The sequence below is a fragment of the Pristiophorus japonicus genome, chromosome 21, assembly GCF_044704955.1.
Source record: "Pristiophorus japonicus isolate sPriJap1 chromosome 21, sPriJap1.hap1, whole genome shotgun sequence".
Taxonomy (NCBI): domain Eukaryota; kingdom Metazoa; phylum Chordata; class Chondrichthyes; family Pristiophoridae; genus Pristiophorus; species Pristiophorus japonicus.
In genome coordinates this window covers 57,355,717-57,374,185 of record NC_091997.1, presented here as the reverse complement: position 1 = coordinate 57,374,185, position 18,469 = coordinate 57,355,717, and the positions used below count along the sequence as shown (strand labels likewise).

The window sequence follows — 18,469 nt, the reverse complement described above, 5'->3', positions numbered from 1 at the left end:
ACAAACCTGTTTGTTGTCTGTTGGTCCCGGGGAAGCCGGACTCTGCAAAACAGGAAAACAGTAAACGGTGTTGGAACCGCAAACGCGAGAAAACAGTGCACTAAAGACCAACACCCCACCTAATGTCAGTGTTCCCACTACAGCATCATTCCAGTCACCGACCGAGCCAAAGATTTACAGCACGGTTATAGGCTCCCACTATTTAAAGGGGCTGTATCATTTCACTGTCTCAGATCCAGGAACACTGCAGACTGAGGCCGGCAGAGGGAGGGCTTTGGGCTGGGTCCCTTGGCCATGAGCAGAACGATCTCAAAATATGCAGGAACTGAGCACAAGCACCAACAATCCATTACTCCATTGTTTTCCCCACCACCTGCCCTTAGTGTCAGCTGTGGCTCAGTGAGCAGCACGCTCGCCTCTGAGTCAGAAAGTTGTGGGCTCAAGCCTAATAATCTAGGCTGACACTCCAGTGCCGTGCTGAGGGAGTGCTGCACTGTCGGAGGTGTCGTCTTTCGGATAAGACATTAAACCGAGGCCCCGTCTGCTCTCTCAGCATAAGATCCCACAGCACTATTTCGAAGGAGAAGAAGAGTTCTCCCCGGTGACCTGGCCAATATTTATCCCTTAATCAACAGATTATCTGGTCATTTATTTCATTGCTGTTTGTGGGAGCTTGCTGTGCACAAATTGGCTGCCGCGTTTCCTGCAGTGTAACAGTGATTACACCTCAAAGGAACTTCATTGGCTGTAATCTGCGTTGGTCCTTCCTGAGGTTGTGAAAGGCCCTATATAAATGCAAGTTCTTTCTACCTTACTTTTGTAAGTGCCTGCACACATACAACACACACAAATTCCTACTCACACGCAGTTTCACAGAGACATTCACCTGTGCTGTGAATAAGATTATCAATTGATCAGTGATGGGAGGGCAGTCCCAGACTGGTGAGGAAGCCCCTGTCGGCTTCCTGTCGGCTTATGACATGCCCATCCCTGCTTCTCTCAGTTATTTTCTGTATTACATCCCCCCAGCCAGCAGTAATATACAGAATGAGTAAGGACACACTGCATACGGCAATCTGTACAACCCAATGTCATGGTTTGCTCGGGAGAATTCTTCTTCTTCTCAGGCAGTCCCTCGGAGTCGAGGATGACTTGCTTCCACACTAAAAATTAGTTCTCATGTGACTGAAAAGTCCAATGCGGGACCTACAGTTTCTGTCACAGGTGGGGCGACGGTGGTTGAAGGGACGGGTAGGTGGGGGGCCTCGGTTGCCGTGCGCTCCTTCTGCTGTCAACGCTTGACTTCAGCTTGCTCTCGGCGACAAGACTTAAGGTGTTCAGCGCCCTCCCGGATGCTTTTCCTCCACTTTGAGTGGTCTTGGGCCAGGGATTCCCAAGAGTCGGTGGGGATGTTACACTTTGTCAAGGAGACTTTGAGGGTGTCCTTGAAGCGTTTCCTCTGCCCACCTGGGGCTCGCTTGCGTGACGGAGCTCCGAGTAGAGCGCTTGCTTTGGGAGTCTCGTATCGGGCATGTGGAGCTGATCGAGCATGGTCAGTGCTTCGATGCTGGGGATGTTGGCCTGAGCGAGAACACCAACATTGGTGCACCTATCCTGCCAATGAATTAGCAGGATTTTGCGGAGGCAGCGTTGGTGGTACTTCTCCAGTGCTTTGCGGTGCCTGCTGTACATAGTCCATGTCTCTTTAAAAAAAACTTGTTTCTGACATAAAGGTAGGACTTCTATTTTTTATTTTGATATTGATTGATTGCTTATTACTTTATGTGTTTTGTTTAGTGCTTTGTAAGTCTTGGTGCTTTAAATGTAGTAACCTGCGCTGAATTCTTAACTGCCCGCAATGTTTTTCAGAGCTGGCCACATACGCTGACCTAAGTGGATTTGGAGTAAGCTTTAGCTGGCCAAAGTGGCATAAATGGCCAAAACTGGCATAAGTGTCTGGGAACGCCCCCTTTTGAAAAAAAAATCGTACCTAATTGAGTTACTCTGGAGCAAGTTTATTGGGGAAAATGCCATTTTTTAACTTACACCAGAAAAACCAACTTACTCCAAAAAAATTGGAGCAAGCCATGGCCAAAATGGGCTCTTGCTTTCTGTCTGCCTCCTTTTTTAAATAGGGGGCATTACATTTGCGGTTTTGCAATCCGCTGGGACCTCCCCAGAATCCAGGGAATTTTGGTAGATTACAACCAATGCATCCAATATCTCTGCAGCTACTTCATTTAAGACCTTAGGATGCAAGCCAACAGGTCCATGGACTTGTCTGCCTTTAGTCACTCATCGTGGATTTTGATAATCGGGGGGCAGTGCTGCGTGGTGTAGAGAACTTTGTCTTACGGATGTGTTATGTATGTATGCTTGGGGTTACTAGCCACCAGGTGGCACTACCGTCGGAGGTCATTGGGCTGTACGCACGTGTGTGCGGCCCAGGTATATAAGGCAAGCGATCATGTAATGTAATCACTTTGGGTCCTAATAAAGCAGAGCCAGGTTTGTACCTGTGTTACTTTACAGTATTCAGTCTATCGAGTTATTTCATACATAATATTTGGTGACGAGGTAACTTAAGAACCTTCGCATGCAAAAATGAGCACAATTGGAATTCTGGAGAGATTCGTGGAGGGAGAGGACTGGACAGATTTTGTAGTTCACCTGGACCAGTACTTCGTGGCCAACAAAATGGAGGAACCCAGTGACGCAGTTAGGCGCAGAGTGGTCTTCCTCACGGTTTGCGGTCCAAAAATCTATGGACTCATAAAGAATCTTCTCTCGCCTGCAAGTCCAACAGACAAGGACTATGAGGAATTGTGTGCTCTGCTATGTGACCATCTCAAACCAGAAGAAGGCATCATCTCACAATATCGATTCTCCACGCACCTTCGTTCTGAAGACCAGGATGTGTCGGAATTCATTGCCGACCCAAGACGTCTAGCTGGACTGTGTAAGTTCGAAAACGCATTGGGAGACAGGCTTTGTAATCGGCATCAACCACGAGGTGATCCTGCGTAAGCTACTGGCGCCGGAGACGTGGGTTTGAGCAAGGCTATCACGATTGCCCAGGCATGCATGATGACGGATAAAAGCTTTAATCATATATTATCGAAAAATCAGAACTTGACAAGTACTGTAAACAAGATTGTATGGTCGTTTGGCAGAGCTGCATAGGCAGGGCCTACCCGACTGCGTATACGAAACCTGTGGCTGCTCAAAGTCCGCTAATGGGAATGAATCTGATTTCACCGTGTTGGCATTGTGGGGGCAATAATCGGCCTCATCAGTGTCGGTTTAAACAATACATTTGTAAAGGCTGTTTGAGACGGGGGCACCTCCAGCGCATGTGTCCGCAACTGAGCAAGCGTGCTGCGACACACCACGTGGAGGATGATGACCAGCATAGTGCGGATCCGGATATGCAATCCGAGATACCAGAGGAGGAAGTGTATAGACTGTATTCGTTCCTAACAAAGAGCCAACCGATAATGATTAATGCGAAACTTAACAGTGTGCCGGTACCGATGGAATTGAACACGGGTGCGAGTCAATCAGTAATGAGCCAGAGAACATTCGACAAGCTGTGGGATACTAAGGCTGTGAGTCCAAGTTGCGTACATACACTAAAGAACTCATAATGGTGATTGGCAGTGCAGTAGTCAAGGTGTCGTATGACGGTGCAGTTCATGATTTACCGTTATGGATTGTTCCAGGCTGTTCGGCAGGAATTGATCAGAAAAAATCAAATGGAATTGGAACAATATCAAAGCGTTGCTGTCGGAGGACGATACTCCATGTGCTCAAGTGCTGAGCAAGTTCTCCTCGCTGTTTAAACCAGGCATCGGCAATTTCACGGGAGCCAAGGTGCAGATCCACGTGGACTCGGATGCAAGACCCATCCATCATAAAGCTCGGGCGGTTCCGTACATGATGAAGGAGAAGGTCGAAATCGAACTGGACAGACTCCAGCATGAAGGGGTCATATCACCGGTCGAATTTAACGAATGGATCAGCCCCATTGTTCCTGTGTTGAAAAGTGATGGCACTGTCAGGATTTGTGGAGACTACAAGGTTACGATCAACCGAGTTTCGAAACAGCATCAATACCTGTTACTGATGACCTGTTTGCAATGCTAGCCGGGGGGGGAAGTCATTCACTAAACTAGATCTGACGTGGCCTACATGACACAGGAGCTGGTCGAGACGTCAAAAAAACTTACGTGCATCAACACTTATAAAACACTGTTTATCTACAACAGGTGTCCTTTCGGAATTCGCTCGGCTGCAGGCATATTTCAGAGGAACATGGAGAGTCTACTGAAATCCATCCCTAGAACCATCGTGTTCCAAGATGACATCCTGGTCACAGGTCGTGACACCGCCGAACCTCTGAACAACCTGGAAGAGGTTCTACATTGTCTGGACAAAGTGGGACTCAGACTGAAATGTTCGAAGTGCGTCTTCATGGCACTGGAAGTCGAATCCTGGGGAGGAAAGTTGCTGCTGATGGCATCAGGCCTACGGACTCGAAAACCAAGGCCATCAAAAATGCACCCAAGCCTCAGAATGTGACGGAGCTGCGTTCATTCCTTGGTCTACTCAACTACTTCGGTAATTTCCTACCTAGATTGAACACTTCATTAGAGCCACTGCACATGCTGCTAAGAAAAGGCGACAACTGGTTTGGGGTGCGTTTCAAGATAGAGCTTCTGAGAAAACTACTAATCTGCTTTGCTCTAACAAGCTGCTGGTACATTATGATCCGTGCAAGCGTCTAGTATTGGCCTGAGATGCTTCGTCATATGGAGTTGATTGCGTGCTCCAACAGGCTAATGAGTCGGGGAATCTACAACTTGTTCGTATGCTTCTAAAAGTTTGTCAAAGGCGGAAAGAGCCTACAGCATGGCAGAAAAAGAAGCAGTAGCCTGTGTCTATGGGGTTAAAAAGATGCAACAGTACCTGTTTGGTCTTCGGTTTGAACTGGAAACAGATCACAAGCCACTCATTTCACTGTTTTCGGAAAATAAAGGTATCAATACCAAATGCATCGTCTCGCATCCAGAGGTGGGCGCTGACATTATCTGCCTATGATTATGTCATTCACCATATACCTGGCACCGAGAATTGTACCGATGCACTGAGCCGTCTGCCGTTGCCCACACCAGAGGTGGAGACGCCACAATCTGCAGACCTACTGTTAGTTATGGATGCTTTTGAAAGTGAAGGAACCCTCGTTACGGCTCAACAAGTTAAGACCTGGACCAGCCGGGACCCGATATTATCAGTTGTGAAACGTTGTGTCCTTTGTGGTGATTGGTCTGCCATATCCAAGCAAATGGGTGATGAGACCAAACCTTACAACCGTCGCAAAGACGAACTATCCATTCAGTCAGATTGTTTACTATGGGGTAATCGTGTTGTTATGCCTAAGAAAGTCAGAGAGAAATTTGTACATGATCTACATAGCACTCATCCCGGTGTTGTCATGATGAAAGCCATTGCCAGGTCTCATGTATGGTGGCCTGGAATTGACTCTGATCTGGAATCATGTGTGCATCAATGCAACACTTGCATGCAGCTAAGTAAAGCACCAGCGGAATCGCCGCGGAGTCTGTGGTCATGGCCATCTAAACCATGGTCCAGGATCCACATCGACTTTGCAGGTCCCTTCTTGGGAAAGATGTTTTTAGTTGTGGTGGATGCACATTCCAAGTGGAGAGAGTGTATAATCATGTCATCCAGTACATCCACAGCTACCATTGAGAGCCTTTGTGTCATGTTTGCCACTCATGGTCTGCCCGACATCGTTGTAAGTGAAAACGGATCTTGCTTCACTAGTCTGGAGTTTCAAGAGTTCATGATACACAATGGTATCAAACATGTGAGGTCAGCACCATTGAAACCCGCATCTAATGGTCAAGCAGAGCGTCCTTTCCAAACCATCAAGCAGAGTATGAAATGTGTAACTCAAGGTTCACTGCAGACTCGCTTGTCATGCATATTGCTTAGTTACAGGACAAGATCCCACACGCTTACCGGGGTCCCCCTATTGATGAAGAGAGGTCTCAAGACCAAGCTCTCTCTTGTCCACTCTTGTCCATCATGTTGAATACAGACGTCAAAGTCAGCAGTGGTATCATGATTTCGCTGCTGTGTCATGCAACATTTCTGTTAACGATCCTGTGTATGTATTAAATTATGGTCAAGGTCCCAAGTGGATCGTCGGTACTGTTACGGACAAGGAGGGTAACAGAGTGTTTATTGTCAAGCTCAAGAATGGGCAAACATGCAGGAAACATGTTGATCAGATAAAGTTGCGTCACACGGATGAACCGGAACAGTCTGAGGAAGACACAATCAGTGACCAACCAACCTACCCTCAGTCATCAGAGGACTCCACTGTCATCAATGAATCTGGACTTTCAATCCCTGACATGGTCAATGAATCTGGACTTTCAATACCTGACGTGGTCATTGCGACACCCATCAGATCGGCTACGCAGCCTCCAATCATAACAGACTCAGAATGCTTGCCCAAGGCTGGAATTGAACTGAGATGATCAACTTGGGAGCAGAAAGCCCCGGACTGCCTCAATTTTTAAAAAGACTGTACTAATATCTTAAAGGTGGATATTGTCATGTATGTATGCTTGGGGTTACTAGCCACCAGGTGGTGCCACTGTCGGAGGTCATTGGGCTGCACGCACATGTGTGCGGCCCAGGTATAAAAGGCAAGCCATCATGTAATGAAATCACTTTGGGCCCGAATAAAGCAGAGCCAGATTTGTACCTGTGTTAGTTTACAGTATTCAGTTGGGGAGAAGTTAAACTAATATGGCAGGGGGATGGGAACCTATGCAGGGAGACAGAGGGAAGTAGAATGGGGACAGAAGCAAAAGATAGAAAGAAGAAAAGTAAAAGTGGAGGGCAGAGAAGCCCAAGGCAAAAAGAAAAAGGGCCAAATTACAGCAAAATTCTAAGGGGGCAAATTGTGTTAAAAAGACAAGCCTCATTGCAAGGAGTATTCAGAATAAGTTGGATGAATTAACTTGCGCAGATAGCAGTTAACGGATACGATGTAATTGGCATCACTGAGACATGGCTCCAGGGTGACCAAGACTGGGAACGCAACATCCAGGGGTAGTCAACATTTAGGAAGGATAGACAGAAAGGAAAACGAGGTGGGGTGGCGTTGCTGGTTAAAAGGAAATTAATGCAATAGTAAGGAAGGACATTAGCTTGGATGATGTGGAATTGGTATGGGTGGAGCTACGGAATACCAAAGGGCAGAAAACACTAGTGGGAGTTGTGTACAGACCACCAAACAGTGATAGTGAGGTTGGGGACAGCATCAAACAGGAAATTAGAAATGCGTGCAATAAAGGTACAGCAGCTATCATGGGCGACTTTAATCTACATATTGATTGGGCGAACCAAACTGGTAGCAATGCGGTGGAGGAGGATTTCCTGGAGTGTATTAGGGATGGTTTGCAAGACCAATATGTCGAGGAACGAACTAGAGGGCTGGCCATCCTAGACTGGGTGATATGTAATGAGAAAGGACTAATTAGCAATTTTCTTGTGCAAGGCCCCTTGGGGAAGAGTGACCATAATATGGTAGAATTCTTTATTAAGATGGAGAGTGACACAGTTAATTCAGAGGCTAGGGTCCTGAACTTAAGGAAAGGTAACTTCGATGGAATGAGACGTGAATTAGCTAGAATAGACTGTCGAGTGATACTTAAAGGTTGACGGTGGATAGGCAATGGCAAACATTTAAAGATCACATGGATGAACTTCAACAATTGTACATTCCTGTCTGGAGTAAAAATAAAACGGGGAAGGTGGCTCAACCATGGCTAACAAGGGAAATTAGGGATAGCGTTAAATCCAAGGAAGTGGCATATAAATTGTCCAGAAAAAGCAGCAAACCTAAGGACTGGGAGAATTTTGTAATACAGCAGAGGAGGACAAATGGTTTAATTAGGAGGGGGAAAATAGAGTATGCGAGGAAGCTTGCTGGGAACATAAAAACTGACTGCAAAAGCTTCTATAGATATGTGAAGAGAAAAAGATTAGTCAAAACAAACCTACGTCCCTTGCAGTCAGATTCAGGTGAATTTATAATGGGGAACAAAGAAATGGCGGCCAGTTAAACAAGTACTTTGGTTCTGTCTTCACGAAGGAAGACACAAATAACCTTCCGGAAATACTAGGGGACCGAGGGTCTAGTGAGAAGGAGGAACTGAAGGATATCCTTATTAGGCGGAAATGGTGTTAGGGAAATTGATGGGATTGAAGGCCAATTAATCCCCGTGGCCTGATAGTCTGCATCCCAGAGTACTTAAGGAAGTAGCCCTAGAAATAAAAGATGCATTGGTGATCATTTTCCAACAGTCTATTGACTCTGGATTGGTTCCTATGGACTGGAGAGTAGCTAATGTAACACCATCTTTTTAAGAAATGTAGGGAGAGAGAAAATGTGTAATTATAAACTGGTCAGCCTGACATCAGTAGTGGGGAAAATGTTGGAATCAATTATTAAAGATGGAATAGCAGCACATTTGGAAAGCAGCGACGGGATCGGCAGAAGTCAGCATGGATTTATGAAAGGGAAATCATGCTTGACAAATCTTCTAGAATTGTTTGAGGATGTAACTGGTAGAGTGGACAAGGGAGAACCAGTGGATGTGGTGTATTTGAACTTTCAAAAGGCTTTTGAAAAGGTCCCACACAAGAGATTGGTGTGCAAAGTTAAAGCACATGCTACTGGGGGTAAAGTACTGTCGTGGATAGAGAACTGGTTGGCAGACAGGAAGCAGAGAGTCAGGATAAATGGGTCCTTTTCAGAATGGCAGGCAGTGACTAGTGGGGTACCACAGGTCTCAGTGCTGGGACCCCATCTATTTACAATATACATTAATGATTTGGATGAGGGAATTGAGTGTAATATCTCCAAGTTTGCAGATGACACTAAGCTGGGTGGCAGTGTGAGCTGTGAGGAGGACGCTAAAAGGCTGCAGGGTGACTTGGACAGGTTAGGTGAGTGGGCAAATGCATGGCAGATGCAGATTAATGTGGATAAATGTGAGGTTATCCACTTTAGTGGCAAAAACACGAAGGCAGAATATTATCTGAATGGCGGCAGATTAGGAAAAGGGGAGGTGCAGCGAGACCTGGGTGTCATGGTACATCAGTCATTGAAAGTTGGCGTGCAGGTACAGTAGGCGGTGAAGAAGGCAAATGGTATGTTGGCCTTCATAGCTAGGGGATTTGAGTATAGGAGCAGGGAGGTCTTACTGCACTTGTACAGGGCCTTGGTGAGGCCTCACTTGGAATATTGTGTTCAGTTTTGGTCTCCTAACCTGAGGAAGGACATTCTTGCTATTGAGGGAGTACAGCGAAGGTTCACCAGACTGATTCCCGGGATGGAAGGACTGACATATGAGGAGAGACTGGATCGACTGGGCCTGTATTCACTGGGGTTTAGAAGGATGAGAGGGGATCTCATAGAAACATATAAAATTCTGACGGGACTGGACATGTTAGATGCAGGACGAATGTTCCCGATGTTGGGGAAGTCCAGAACCAGGGGACATAGTCTAAGGATAAGGGGTAAGCCATTTAGGACTGAGATGAGGAGAAACTTCTTCACTCAGAGAGTTGTTAACCTGTGGAATTCCCTACCGCAGAGAGTTGTTGATGCCAGTTCATTGGATATATTCAAGGGGGAGTTAGATATGGCCCTTATGGCTAAAGGGATCAAGGGATATGGAGAGAAAGCAGGAACGGAGTACTGAAGTGAATGATCACCCATGATCTTATTGAATGGTGGTGTAGGCTCGAAGGGCCGAATGACCTACTCCTGCACCTATTTCTATGTTTCTATGTTTCAGTCTATCGAGTTATTACATATATAACAGGATGTTTAGTGTAAGGCCCATGCGCTCGTATGCTTCGGTGAAGGTGTTGATGATGGTTTGGAGTTCGGCCTCTGAGTGTGCGCAGACACAGGCATCGTCTGCCTACTGTAATTCAATGACAGTGGATGGGACGACCTTGGATCTGGTCTGGAGGTGGCGGAGGTTGAACAGATTCCCGTTTGTTCTGTAGATTAGCTCCACTCCCGTGGGGAGCTTACCGAGGGTGAGGTAGAGCATTGCAGCAAGGAAGATCGAGAAGAGCTTTGGTGCAATGACACAGCCTGGCTTGACCCGAGTCCAAATATGGATTGGATCTGTGGTGGATCCGTTGGTCAGGATCACGGCTTGCATGTCATCGTGGAACAGGCGAAGGATGGTGACAAATTTTGGGGACAGCCGAATTTGAGGAAGCTCCATAATCCCTCACGATTGACAGCGTCGAAGGCCTTTGTGAGGTCAAAGAAGGCCATGTACCGAGTTGGTGCTGTTCCCTGCATTTCTCTTGGATTTTCCACATGGTGAAGTTCATGTCCATTGTGCCTCTGGGAGGAGCTCTTCAGCTACAGGTAGAAGGCGATTGAGGAGGATTCTTGCGATTACTTTCCCTGTAGCAGACAGCAGGGAAATTTCTCTGTAGTCACGGTAGTCGGACTTGTCACCTTTCTTGAAGATGGTCACGATTATGGCGTCTCTAAGATCCCCTGGCAGGCTCGCCTCATTCCAGATGAGAGGAATTAGTTCATGTATTCGCGCCAAAAGTGTTACGGCAGGGATTCCTTACGCTCCTGAGGCCTTGTTGTTCTTGAGCTGTCGAATGGCCTTTTCTACCTCGTGCCGGGCTGGGGTTGTGCTGAGATGGTGGCGGGTAGCATGCTGCGGGATGGAGTCGAGGACACACATGTCAAAGACAGAGTCTCGATTGAGGAGATCTTTGAAGTGCTCTTTCCAGCGGGCACTGACTGCCTCCCTATCCTTGATGAGCACCTCTCCGTTCTTGGCCAGCAGTGGGGTAGGGCGTTGGGTGCTTGGGCCATCGGTGGTCTTGACTGCGCTGAAGAATTCAAGCTTATCATGGCTGTCGGCTAACTGTTGGATCTCCTGCGCTTTCTCCACCCACCATCTGTTCTTTAGGTCGCGGGTTTTCTGTTGGACCTCGGCCTTCCGACGTCTGTAGAGCTGCTTTCTTGCTCTCGAGTTGTGTTGCTGTTTTCAGTCCAAGAATGCCTTGCGCTTGCAGCATATTAGCTCCTGCATCTCTTCGTCATTCTAGTTGCCCAGGAGCTCAGATGTTTTGACATTGACATCACCGCCCTAAGTGAGACCCGGTGGGCAGGGGAGGGTACCATTGGTGTTAGTTTTCCCTACCACCTCTCCAGGTATTGTTCAAGGCTGGAGTGGAACTCCTCGTTGATCTCATCTGCAGCTTCAGTGTTGGGGTGTATGCACTGATGACCGTAGCGCACTGGTTCTGAGCTAGGGTGTCGTGAGGCGTTCATTTATCCTGCAAGGGGGGTCTCTGAGACGGACCACTAGTTCATTTTTTAGGGCGAAGCCAACCCCATGGGGGCGGTGTCCTTCTGGTTTGCATTTCCAGAAGAAGGTGTAACCGCCACCTTGTTCCTTGAGTTGGCCTTCCCCTGCCTGCCGGGTCTCGCTTAGGGCAGCGATGTTGATTTTGAAGTGTCTAAGTTCCCGGGCAATGATAGCATTTCGGCGTTCCGGTCTGTTGCTGTTGGGGTTGTCCATGAGGGTCCTGATGTTCCAAGTCCCGAACTTTATTTTGAAGGGTGGAAGATGCCTGTGCGCGAGTTCTTTTAACGTGGGATGGCCGTTGTACACTGTCATGTATGTAACCTTCATGTAACTGTAGCCTTCATAACAACACTGCATACTGTATCCACCTAAGAAATATACACCTTGACCACAGGGGGTGAACTTGTGGGAGACACTCCTCACCTGGTCATTCAGGTATATAAAGGGAGGTCCCACACAGGGTCATCACTTCTGGGTCCTGTGAATAAAGGTTCAGGTCACAGAATGACCTTGTCTGCAGAATGTGCCTCGTGTGAATTTATAGTAGTGTGTAAGGACATTACACACGCCAGCCACCACACGGGCTTGGCAGAGCAAGGTCTTAGTCCAGTGGCAGGGGGGGTCCAAGCCGACTGGAGACCAGGCTCTGCCACATGGACCTAGTCCATACACACACGCATATTCCTACTGTCCTCCTTCCTCCTTCCTGCAGGACCTCTCTCCCTGGGATTCATAGGGCACGGTGTTGGCCTCTCGACCTCACTGATGGTCCAAGCTGTGCCACTCCTGAGCCCTGACCTCTGTTCTTCGCCGCTTCCGACCTCCAGGCCTCACCGACTGCCAGGCCTCCTGCTGCCCTCCAACCTCCAGGCCTACCGCTGCCCTCCAACCTCCTAGCCTCCCGCTGCCCTTCGACCTCCAGGCCTCCTGCCGCCCTCCGGGCATCCCGCTGCCCCCTGACCTCTGGGCCTCATGCTGCCCTCTGACCTCCGGGCCTCCCGCTGCCCTCCGACCTCTGGGCCTCATGCTGCCCTCCGACCTCCGGGCTTCCCGCTGCCCTCCGACCTCCGGGCTTCCCACTGCCCTCCGACCTCTTGTGGGCCCTGACCCCGCCGCTGGGTTCGACCTCGCAACAAGAGACGCCAATCAATCAGCTACGTGGGATGCCGCGACATCCGATTTGCCTGCTGTCATTCTCTCAGGCTGGCTCGCCTGCTCCCTGTGGGGGTTGGCTCCTGTGTTTCCACCCAGGTCGGGTTGGCTCGGTGCCACTCTGTGTCCGGGAGAATTATGGGTTCTTGGTAACCTGGAGCATGCCTCATTCGGATCTTGTATTACCAAACGGCTACAGCCACCACAGTACTGGGAGACCCGTCAGAATTTACCAATACTGCAGAAACTTCAGAGAGGAAGTGACAAGACAGAGTGGGGATGAAATTCACCTTGCGCGGTGAATAGTGAATGGGCCGTGAGTTTTACATCCCACCTGATTTCCCCTTCCATTACCCCCAGCTGGTACAGATGCTGTCCTGCCCCACACATCTCTTTACCTTTCTGCTTTTCTCTCCATTTTGCACATTATCGTCTTCATAGTCCTCATTCACTTCCTCCTGCTCTGTCGGGGGGCCGGACCCATCGAACCTCTTTCCTTTGATCAGAATCTTACCCTTGAGTTCCTGCAAAAGAAATGGTCAGAGGATTGCATTGGGCCTTGGGGCGGACTTCTCCCAACGCCCGACTGAGTTAGCTGGCAACATAATCCTGTTCTTAAATAGCTCGGCTCCGTGATTAAACTGTTTGGCTCAATTCATGACATAATGAAAAAGAAAGGACTTGCATTTATATAACGTCTTTCATGACCTTGGCATGTCCCAAAGCGCTTTATTGCCAATGAAGACATTTTGAAGTGTAGTGACTGTTGTAATGTGGGAAACGCAGCAGCCAATTTGCGCACAGCAAGCTCCCACAACAGCAATGAGATAATGAGCAGATAATCTGTTCTAGTGATGTTGGTTGAGGAATGAATAATGGCCAGGAGAACTCCCTGCTCTACTTCGATATCGTGCCGTGGAAACTTTTACATTTGCTCAGAGCTTGAGCCCCATGATTACTCAGCTGGACTCTCCCCTGCAATCCTGCCCATATGGAATGGCACAGCGGCAGAAACAGGAGATTGCGGTAATGAAGCCTCCATCCTCAATGTGGATTGTCCTTCACCAGCCCCTGGGAGGGCTGCTGCTAACCTCAGGGGGTGGCGCTCGGCTTCCTGGGGGGGTTTCCTGATGTCCGAACCACCCTCCCCCACAACACTGCTCCCAAGGATGGCATGATGAAAGGTGGAGAAAGCCTGACTTGTGGAGGTAATGTTCTCGAGGCTCTTGGCCCCTCTCCGAGGTCAGAGGGCAAGCATCGCAAGACCGGACCAGGTGCAGCGCTACAAAAGGTGGCAGTTTGGGAGGAGCCGGAGATCGGGAGGAGCCGGCGATTGGGTGCATCCTGAGATCGGGAGGAGCCGGAGATCGGGAGGAGCCGGAGATCGGGAAGAGCCAGGGATCGGGAGGAGCCGGAGATCGGGAGGAGATCGGGAGGAGCCGGAGATCAGGAGGAGCCGGCGATCGGGAGGAGCCGGAGATCGGGAAGAGCCAGGGATCGGGAGGAGCCGGGGATCGGGAGGAGCCGGAGATCGGGAGGAGCCGGAGATCGGGAGGAGGTGCGGATCAGGAGGCGCGAGCTGCAGCAGCGACAACAGAAAGGGACAAAAAGTAAAAAGAATCAAAATCGAAGTGTGATGTCACAGCCAAGCAGGGAAGCGATTGGCTGCTGGATTGGTGAGTATTTTTCTTTTCTTTCTTTTTCTTTTTTTAAAAACCTTGGGCATCAGTGTACGTTAGGAGCTGCAATTAAATAGATCAGTGATCTTTATTATCTAAGGAAAACTAATTAATTAAATGAGCTGTTTGCTGAGTAGCGGCTGGGTGTGTTTTGCTAAGGTTTAGAGTTTAGTTCTACTCGATAGTTCCGAGTGTAACTAGAGGGATGGCAGGGCAGCTCAGTCCCTGGAGTGCACATCCTGTGGCATACGGGAAGTCCTGGACGCTTCGTGCAGCTGGGACGACCACGTGTGCAGGAGCTGCCTCCAGCTGCATCAACTCGAGCTCCGCGTTTTGGAGCTTGAGCGGCGGCTGGAGTCACTGCGGTGCAGCTGCGAGGCTGAGAGCAACGTGGATATCACGTTTCTAGAGGTGGTCACCACGCAGCTTAAGAATGTGCAAGCAGAGAGAGAGTGGGTGACCACCGGACAGAAGAGGAGGACGAGGCAGGGAGTGCAGGAGTCCCCTGAGTCCATCTCGCTCTCTAACTCTGTTCTGAGTACCAGTGGGAGCGATGGTGCCTCTGGGGAGTGCAGCCAGAGCCAATTCCACAGCACCACGGGTGGCTCAGCTGCACGGGGGGGGGGGGGCGGGAGGACAAAGAATGGAAGAGCTATAGTGGTAGGGGATTCGATAGTCGGGGGAGCAGACAGGGGTTTCTGCGGCTGTAGACGTGACTCCAGGATGGTACGTTGCTTGCCTGGTGCCAGGGTCAAGGATGTCACTGAGCGACTGCAGGGCATTCTGGGGGGAGACGGTGAACAGCCAGAAGTCATGGTCCATATCGGGACCAATGACATAGGTAGAAAGAGGGATGAGGTCCTGTAGGCAGAGTTTAGGGAGCTAGGAGAGAAATTAAAAAGCCGGACTTCAAAGATAGTAATCTCCAGATTACTCCCAGTGCCACGAGCTAGTGAGTACAGAAACAGGAGGATAGAGCAGATGAATGCTTGGCTGGAAAGATGGTGCCGGTGGGAGGGCTTTAGTTTGCTGAGGCATTGGGACCGCTTCTGGGGGAGGTGGGACCTATATAAGCCGGATGGGTTGTACCTCAACAGAGCCGGGACCAATATCCTCGCAGGGGGGTTTTGCTCGTGCTGTTGTGGAGGGCTTAAACTAGCTTGGCAGGGGGATGGGAACCTGAAAATAGATCCAGTAGGGAGGGGAGTAAAACTGGAATTTGAAAGCAAAAAGTTTGAAGGACAAAGGAAACAAGCAGGAAAAAAGGGTAAAAAACAAATTAAAAACCTCCTTGTCTAAATGCATGTAGCATTCGTAACAAAGTAGATGAGTTGACGGTACAAATAGATACAAATGGGTATGATCTGACAGCCATTATAGAGACGTGGTTGCAGGGTGACCAGGACTGGGAACTAAATATTCAGGGGTATTTGACAACCCGGAAGGACAGACAGGAAGGAAAAGGAGGTGGGGTAGCACTGTTAATAAAGGATGGGATCAGTATGTTAGTGAGAAATGATATTGGCTCAGAGGATCAAGATGTTGACAGTTTGGTTGAAGATAAGGAATAATAAGGGGAAAAAGTTGCTGGTGGGCATAGTCTATAGGCCCCCTAATAGTAGCTACACTGCTGGACGGAGTATAAATCAAGAAATAATGGAGGCTTGTAATAAAGGAACGGCAATAATCATGGGTGATTTTAACCTTCATATTGATTGGACAAAGCAAATTGGCTAGGGTAGCCTAGAGGACTAGTTCATAGAGTGTATCCGGGATAGTTTCCTTGAACAGTACGTTGCAGAACCAACCAAGGAGCAGGCTAGCTTAGATCTGGTCCTGTGTAATGAGACAGGATTAATAAATGATCTCCTAGTAAAAGATCCTTTAGGAATGAGTGACCATAGCATGGTTGAATTTCAAATTCAGTTGGAGGGAGAGAAAGTTGGTTCTCAAACCAGTGCCCTAAGCTTAAATAAAGGAGACTACAAAGGTATGAGGGCAGAGTTGCCTAAAGTGGACTGAGAAAATAGACTAAAGTATGGGATGGTTGATAAGCAGTGGCAGACATTTAAGAAGATATTTCATAACTCGCAACAAAAATATATTCCAATGAGAAGGAAAGACTGTAAGAGAAGGGATCACCGTCCGTGGCTAACTAAGGAAATAAGGGATGGTATCAAATTGAAAACAAGGGCATATAATGTGGCCAAGACTAGTGGGAGGCCTGAGGATTGAGAAATTTTTAAAAGCCAGCAGAGAACGACTACAAAAATGATTAAGAGAGGGAAGATAGATTATGAAAGTAAACTAGCACGAAATATAAAAACAGTTTCTACAGGTACATAAAAAGGAAAAGAGTGGCTAAAGTAAATGTTGGTCCCCTAGAGGATGGGACTGGAGAATTAATAATGGAGAACAGGGAAATGGCAGAGACGTTGAACAAATATTTTGTATCGGTCTTCACGGTAGAAGACACTAAAAACATTTCAATAGTGGTTAATCAAGGGGCTATAGGGAGGGAGGAACTTAATACAATCACTATCACTAATGAAGTAGTACTCGGTAAAATAATGGGACTAAAGGCGGACAAGTCCCCTGAATTCGATGGCTTACATCCTAAGGTCTTAAGAGAAGAGGCAGCAGAGATAGTGGATACATTGGTTGTCATCTATCAAAATTCCCTGGATTCTGGGGGTTTGAAAACCGCAAATGTAATGCACCTATTTAAAAAAGGAGGCAGACAAAAAGCAGGAAACTATAGATCAGTTAGCCTAACTTCTGTCGTTGGGAAAATGCTGGAGTCCATTATTAAGGAAGCAATAGCGGGACATTTGATAAAGCATGATTCAATCAAGCAGAGTCAGCATGGTTTTATGAAAGGGAAATCATGTTTGACAAATTTTCTGAATTTGAGAATGTAATGAGCAGGGTGAATAAGGGGGAACCAGTGGATGTGGTGTTTTTGGATTTCCAAAAGGCATTCGATAAGATGCCACGTAAAAGGTTACTGCACAAGATAAAAGTTCACAGGGTTAGGGTAATAAATTCGCATGGATAGAGGATTGGCTAACTAACGGAAAACAGAGTCGGGATAAATGGGTCATTTTCTGGTTGGCAAACAGTGACTAATGGGGTGCCGCAGGGATCTGTGCTGGGTCCTCAACTATTTACAACCTATATTAATGACTTGGATGAAGAGACCGAGTGTAATGTAACCAAGTTTGCTGATGATACAAAGATGGATGGGAAAGCAAATTGTGAGCAATACACAAAAAAACCTGTAAAGGGATATAGACAGGCTAAGTGAGTGAGCAAAAATTTGGCAGATGGAGTATAATGTGGGAAAATGTGAGGTTATCCACTTCGGCAGAAATAATAGAAAAGCAAATGATAATTTAAATGGAGAAAAATTGCAAAGTGTTGCAATACAGGAAGACCTGGGGGTCCTTGTGCATGAAACACAAAAAGTTAGTGTGCAGGTACAGTAAGTGACCAGGAAGGCAAATGGAATGTTTGCCTTTATTGCAAGGGGGATAGAGTATAAAAGCAAAGAAGTCCTGCTACACTGTACAGGGTATTGGTGAGGGCACACCTGGAGTACTGCGTACAGTTTTGGTCTCCATATTTAAGGAAGGATATAGTTGCATTGGAGGCTGTTCAGGGAAGGTTCACTAGGTTGATTCTGGAAATGAGGGGGTTGACGAGGATAGGTTGAATAGGTTGGACCTATACTCATAGAAACATAGAAACATAGGCCCTTCTAGCCTGCACCGCCATTCAATGAGTTCATGGCTGAACATGCAACTTCAGTACCCCATTCCTGCTTTTTCACCATACCCCTTGATCCCCCTAGTAGTAAGGACGTCATCTAACTCCTTTTTGAATATATTTAGTGAATTGGCCTCAACAACTTTCTGTGGTAGAGAATTCCACAGGTTCACCACTCTCTGGGTGAAGAAATTCCTCCTCATCTCGGTCCTAAATGGCTTACCCCTTATCCTTAGACTGTGTCCCCTGGTTCTGGACTTCCCCAACATTGGGAACATTCTTCCTGCATCTAACCTGTCTAAACCCATCAGAATTTTAAACGTTTCTATGAGGTCCCCTCTCATTCTTCTGAACTCCAGTGAATACAAGCCCAGTTGATCCAGTCTTTCTTGATAGGTCAGTCCC

At 47.7% G+C, this 18,469-nt stretch overlaps 1 protein-coding gene across 2 annotated transcripts in view; it reads right to left on the bottom strand.

The window, feature by feature from the left end:
• Nucleotides 1-18,469, bottom strand: part of LOC139234009 (1-phosphatidylinositol 4,5-bisphosphate phosphodiesterase delta-3-like) — a 355,874-nt gene that overhangs the window by 170,494 nt on the left and 166,911 nt on the right. For both annotated transcript variants that reach the window (XM_070864801.1, XM_070864802.1), the window contains exons 9-10: nt 13,016-13,141; nt 7-42 (exon numbers count right to left, since the gene is read on the bottom strand). In XM_070864801.1, the coding sequence (XP_070720902.1) occupies nt 7-42; nt 13,016-13,141 (162 nt within the window). The remainder of the gene's footprint in view (nt 1-6; nt 43-13,015; nt 13,142-18,469) is intronic.